The sequence below is a fragment of the Crocuta crocuta genome, unplaced genomic scaffold (genome assembly GCF_008692635.1).
Source record: "Crocuta crocuta isolate KB4526 unplaced genomic scaffold, BGI_CrCroc_1.0 scaffold2225, whole genome shotgun sequence".
Lineage (NCBI taxonomy): Eukaryota > Metazoa > Chordata > Mammalia > Carnivora > Hyaenidae > Crocuta > Crocuta crocuta.
Genome location: NW_027529696.1, coordinates 240,587 through 247,071, shown reverse-complemented (window position 1 = coordinate 247,071; position 6,485 = coordinate 240,587). Strand labels below are relative to the sequence as shown.

At 41.3% G+C, this 6,485-nt stretch overlaps 1 protein-coding gene across 1 annotated transcript in view; it reads right to left on the bottom strand.

The window, feature by feature from the left end:
• LOC144230737 (integrator complex subunit 6-like) overlaps window positions 1-6,485 on the bottom strand; it is a 36,135-nt gene that overhangs the window by 7,626 nt on the left and 22,024 nt on the right. Inside the window, 3 exon segments of the mRNA XM_077763075.1 lie at window positions 1,496-1,619; window positions 2,255-2,473; window positions 5,902-5,996. Of these exon segments, the coding sequence (XP_077619201.1) occupies window positions 1,496-1,619; window positions 2,255-2,473; window positions 5,902-5,996 (438 nt within the window).

Sequence of the window (6,485 nt, the reverse complement as noted above, 5' to 3'; positions counted from 1 at the left end):
GGGCTCTGTGCTGACAGCTCTGAGCCTGAAGGAAGCCTGCTTCGGATTCTGTGTCTCCCTCTCTCGTTGCCTCCCCCCTGCTGATATGCTCTCTCACTCTCGCTCAAAAATAAATATAAACATTAAAAAATCTCAAATTCTAAGATCTAAAATCATCTCTCCTCATCCCACTCACTACTCAGTGTACCGTCACTACTGCCTACAAGCTCAAATCGCTAGGCCAAATACAACGCCCTTATGCTTCAAACCAGGTTTGAAAATGGGCTGACAACCTCTACGCCACCCAACCTGAAACACCAAGTTTGTTCTGCATTTTGAGGAGCCTAGTCTCCATGGTTCTCTCTTAGCAGACAGAGAACCTTCGTTAGTAGGCCTTACGTTCTTGGAGAATGTGACTGCATCTATAGGCTCCCTTCCTAGAGAAGCTTCCTGCTCTCCACAAAACTTGGGTGTATAGTTTCAGGAGGTTGGCCAGCTTCAGATTTAACTCCTTGCAATGTACAAATGACCGAAATGAAACAAATGTTTCAAATGAACAAAATGGAGTAAAGGGAAATTGTACACCATCACCAATTATCCCACACAATGTCAGCTTCGTTCTTTTCATGTAAATGAGGAATTCTGGGTTGAATTAATCACAACAGGTTGGGTTGTGCAGTTTCCAAAATCTGACAGACCTAGGTCCTGCCACTTTCCACCTCACTACTCCTGGACTGGCCATCAAAATGCTCGCCCTTGGGGCGCATGGGTGGCTCAGTCGGTTAAGCGTCCGACTTCGGCTCAGGTCATGATGTCATGGTTTGTGGGTTTGAGCCCTGTGTCGGGCTCTGTGCTGACAGCCAGCTCAGAGCCTGGAGCCTGCTTCACATTCTGTGTCTCCCTCTCTTTCTGCCCCTCCCCTGCTCGTGCTCTGTCTCTCTCTGTCTCAAAAATAAATAAACAAAAAAAATTTTTGTTTTAAATGCTCACCCTTGAGAGAGAGATACCAAGAAACAGACCTCAATCATAGACGACAAACGGATGGTTACCGGAGGGGAGGTGGGTGGGGGATGGGTGAAACAGGTGATGGGGATTAAGGAGTGCACTGGTTGTTATAAGCACCGGGTGAAGGGTTGAAGCACTATATTGTACACCTGAAACTAATATAACACTCTGTTAACTACAGTGGAATTAAAATAAAAGCTTAAAAAATGTGCACTCTCAGTTCCCATGTCCATAAAATGGGCATAAAAACAGTATCTACGTCATGGGACTGTTTTGAGGCTTATAAGAGCCAAAGCATGGGTAGTGCAGTATGTACGTCAATTAATGTGCACACCTCCCCTAAAACCTGAGGACAATGAACTTGTGCCTGAGTAGTAGAGGGATTCAGTGAAAATGGGCATTCTAAGTCTTAAAGTATTACAAAATAACCTGTGTTATGCAATAAGCACTTTCATGAAAGTCAGGCTCCACTTTTTCCTAATCAACAAAAAATACTTCTTTGCTCATTTACCTTCATCTTGTCCAACAATAAACTTGTGTGTTTTCAGCAGATTGGATCTCATTCTGGTTAACTGGTCTAAAAGACCTCTACGTGGAATGTCATAAGCATTTCTGTATGTCTGAGGTTTCAAATCCTATTTGAAATGGAACAAATAATTTCAGTTACTCCTGAGGCTTTTAATATAGAAATGTAATTCTTAACGCAGTTGAAATCGTCGTGAAGAGAGGGACATTGAACACAACTACCGTAGAATTTTGCCAGTGGAAAATTCGCCTTTGCTGGCCTTGCTCCAAATTCTAAAATACCCACAACGTGCTCAAACCACTGCGAATATCCTTTCCCAAGTAGGTCAACTGGCCTGGCCAGTTCTGCCCAACGTGGACCTCCTCTATGGGAAATCCCGGTGTCAGGGGTCCCTGCTGGGCTGGCCACGACCTTGTCGCAGCGGCACTGCTGCCCGAGACTCTTCATACCCAAACCTCCTCCTCGTCCCCTCCTCTTACAGGTGCTAGATCAGCAGTGTGGCCGAAGGCTCTCCCTGCCGACTCCTCTCTCTCCCCCCTTCATCCTTCACAGACATTATCCCCAAAACATATCTTGGACATTTAAATTCAACTTGGCCTCTACTGGCAAGACAATTCCTAAGCCGATCCGTGGATAACTATGAAGTCCAAAACAGGATCGTAATTATTTCAAAGCTGCAATAATACGACGCATGTGAGTCAGACAAGTTCAAACAAATACAAAGTATTTATGTCTACAATTTACCTTGTTTAAGAGCCCTACTTGGAAGCCAGCAAATTCTTTGGTATTCCATTCGGTCAGTCTTGGTGCACTTTCCCCTATGATTTCTTTCAATAGTTTTCTAAAATTTTTACTGTGGGTAAAGGACACGCCACCTCCAGAATGATTTTTCACTTTGATTCCGATTTCCTGGGGAGGTTTCTTCCCCACGGATGCTAGTATCCGCTCTGACTCTAGTTTGGTCTAAAATGAAAGTACATAGTATGTTATGAAAAGATCTTTATCATCACTGTTGTTGTTACTACTTAAGAAAGATAACACTTTAAGAAAACCACAGAAATTTTTCAATTGTAAATCACAGAAAAATGGATAATTAAACATTTCCCTGTGCTTCTCTGCACTACCACAGCAAACAGGGAGGGGGGAGGTGAGAAAAATAAATAACTTCCTACATTTTTTTCTTGTCTAATGGCAAAATTATGACTGAATCATGGAGAGAATGGAAACCATGGATAAGAAGTACATTCATAGACATTTAAAATCACATTTTGTTGCTGTAAAATCTAGCCTGAGTCACTGTATTTATTTCAGACCCAGACATAAAGGTGTAAGACTCCGTATTTATAAATGTAAACTAGCGCTAAAATTCAGATTACACAGATTGGCATTACATCTGGGAAAAATTCAACTGTTTATTTCTCATATCAGAGCACCCCCAAAAAAGTAATGATTAAATTTAACAAACATTACCACNTACCACGTAAATGATTTGAAATATCTGCTCAGTAAGTTTCTAGCTAACTTACAAAAAAATCCTAATGGACACTATTATACCACATTGATAAATATTGCTTGACGGTGTATCATAGCAATATATTGGGCATATTTTGTGATTTACATACATCTGGGATGGTTCAAGGAGCACTGGTGACAGTTATTAAATTAGTAATAAAATTAGTAATTAGAGTGATTATAAATTAGTAATAATCTTCTTTAAAAGAAGGAATTCCACCAATGCCCAGTAAGGCCAAAAGGATTTCGCATTTCATACAGTTAGGTTGGAGAGATTCATTAATTTTCACTATGAGTGGAATTAAGTATGCTTATTATCTTTTGCACAAAATTAAGTCATGAAATAAGGGAGAAGAGCAAAGGAAGGGTCTGTTTCCAGAAATGGTCCCGAAATCTCATCTATTAGAAAACTACACAAGCAACATGTCCCAGAAGGTCCCAGAGCTTGCATGACTTTCAGCTCTGCTCACTATTCTTCCTGGTGGCCATACCCTGCTTACACAGCCCTAAAGGCCTAAGGTAGGCATCGGATAAAATATATATATAAATCAATAGGTCAATCAGTCAATCAATAACCCAAACAAAACATTCACAACAACAACAAAAATCTACTAGTGGAGAGTAAAGGGGGTCATGGGGATGCTCGGTGGACCAGAAGCCTAGGTTTGCCTTTATTGTCTTTTGCATTTATGAGCACACTGGACGGGCAGGAGCTGGTAAACTCCAGACCGTACTTCCGTTTGTGCCGGACCCTAGCCAGGTGTGTCAGCATCCCCAGCTGCAGAGTCATTTTGGTTCTTTGGTGAAATCTGATGCTCTTTTGCTTACGACTGTCTGTCTTCTAAAGGCCCAACTTCCAGACACATGTGACTTAAAGCCTGACAGCCACTGCGGATGCTACCACTGTCCCCTACCTGCGAGCACCCTTGTGCATAAGAAGAAAGCAAAAAGGCTGCATTAGTTTATCATCGAACATAACACATTCGTACGGCAGTAAAGCTCTACCTCAGTGGTTCTCAAACATTTCCATCCTGCAAGAATGGGCTAGGTAGAGGTGAGAAGTATGGTAAGTAGGGGTGAGTGGAGGATGAGGTACTAATAGAGGGGCAGGCAAGGCACAAGGTGAATAATGGTAAATGAGGTGGGGGTTTAAAGGAACGGATGGAGGGCAAGAAGAGAGGAGGTTGAGCTCCACTCTTCGGGTCCCCAAGGGCTCTAGCACCCTCCAGCGCGAGGAACACTGGACTCCTCTCCCCCTCTCCAAGAAAAAGCGCATGGGCACTTATTGCCTAAGAGCTAATTTCAGGCAAGACGCCGAATCACACCATGCCTCAGTGTGCCGACCTGAAAAAGGGGGATGCACTAGTCCAGTGTGATCGGAGGAGAACCTAGGTCGAGGACAGACAGAATGTGACCCACGAGATCATTTTTATTAAGCCTCTGCCCCTCTTAGGCCACAAGATGTCAACCAGCTCGTGGGCAGCACAAACTGGCGAGCAAAAGGAGAAATGGTACAGCATCCAATGACCCTGACAGACCCTTAGCTGCAGCTTAACGGTGAAGCTAGAAGCCATAGAGAATCACATTATTACTAATCCATAGAGTGGAGAAATATATACACATTTAATTTGAAAAATGACAATTACACTAAAGAATAAGTAAATGCACTTCTTAGGGCAAAGGAGTTTTGTTTGTTTGTTTTTACCAATACTACCTGTTGGCTGAGTTTTTTAAGGTAAGAGATAACACTGTAACTAAGTCCACAATCTAAATTATCTGATATCAGATTTGGAGCTCCCATCATCCTTAGTGCTTTCTTTAATGGCTATAAGGAAACAAAATACACAACAGTAAGAATAGAATAAATCTTAAAATACTCAAAGTTCAGTTATAAGGGGCAAAGGGATATGATTTCATTTCTTAGAAGTCAAGGCGCTGCACATAAAACCAAACATGGAACATTAAAAAGTGGCAATGAAAATAGCAGAGGAGTAAGGAGCAGAAAGTAAAAAAAAAAACAAAAAAAAAACAAAAACCAAAAACAAAAAAACAAAACAAAACAAAAAAACAAATCAGAAGAGAGTGGGATAAGAAGAGCAAGAAACAGCATATTCAAACAGGTCAATTGCTTTCAGCCTTAATTCCCAAGTCATACAATTGTTTTGCATCGCATTTTATCGTGTACCCCTTTCCTGCCATGGTAAACGCTGACGCAACCCGATTTCCCCTCCCAGCGACACCAATGGTAATTCAAGATTCTGCCTTTTCACCTCTAGAAACTTGGCTTAAAGTGTGCTACAGCCACCTCTGAAATGATTTTAGATTATGTGACCAGTTCAAAGGCACCATGAAGGATTTTTCTCAAATCGTAAAAACCCAAATGAGGCCAAGAAACTTTGGATTCTTTTGGGATTCCCCTCCCCCGCCCAGCGCCCCTGCTTCATGCTGTGCCTAGGACACACTGAACAGGCAATAAGTAAATATACTGCTTCCAGAATTTCTGTTTTTCAGAGGGAAACCCCATATCGAAAATTTCTAGAGTTAAAAAGGGAAGTTGGTATTAATACATGAATCCAGACATATTTTTCTTAAATTCCAAAATTCCAATTTCATAAGGTTACTTTTACTAAGAGAAACAGAGACGTGTTTTTATAAAAATAACCATGGCAGTTAAAGGAAATAAAATAAGCAATTCTCTTTTGTGCCGCCATGACACCTCCAAGCTCTTACACATAATTTGAGAAGACAATGGCGATACAAATATTTAGAAATTTAAACATCTATCTCATCTCAGCGGTCAAGTGTTTGGCTCACTGACATTCCTTGTGACAAGAATCATCACTGATACAGTTAATGCACGTATACACAGAAATACATACTAATAAGTAGTACGGAGGCAGAGTTTTTAAGTAGCTGTCAAAAGCCTGTCGCCACTTCAGATTTGACTTAAGCTTGTGAACTTTAAACAAGTCATCTGTAAGAGAAAACCAAACCAAACATTACATTATTCCAGCCCTAAATTCCAAGATCTAAAGCAAGCATCTGTTACAGCATTTCCTAGAAATCTCAGTGTAATTAAAACATTACATTAGATGAACCTTTCTTTGGAGCTTATTGGATTGTCTTTTTTGGTGCTATGGAGCAAAATCATATACAGTATTTTTCGAGAAAACAAAACACATTATCAAGTTACATATGTCTCTTCCATTTGCGAAGCTACATAAAATATAGTATTAAAGCACAGACTCTGAGCCACGGAAAATATTTTGCTGACCTCTTACATACTGGTAACACTACTGTAGTCATGTTCACCTGAGGGGGAATCCATGGTCACTGGTTGATAAACAGAGGCTGTTCAGGGGCGCCTGGGTGGCTCAGTTGATTAAGGGTCCGACTCTTGGCTCAGGTCATGACCTCACATGAGTTCAAGTCTCGCGTTGGGCACTGTGCTGATGGCACAACA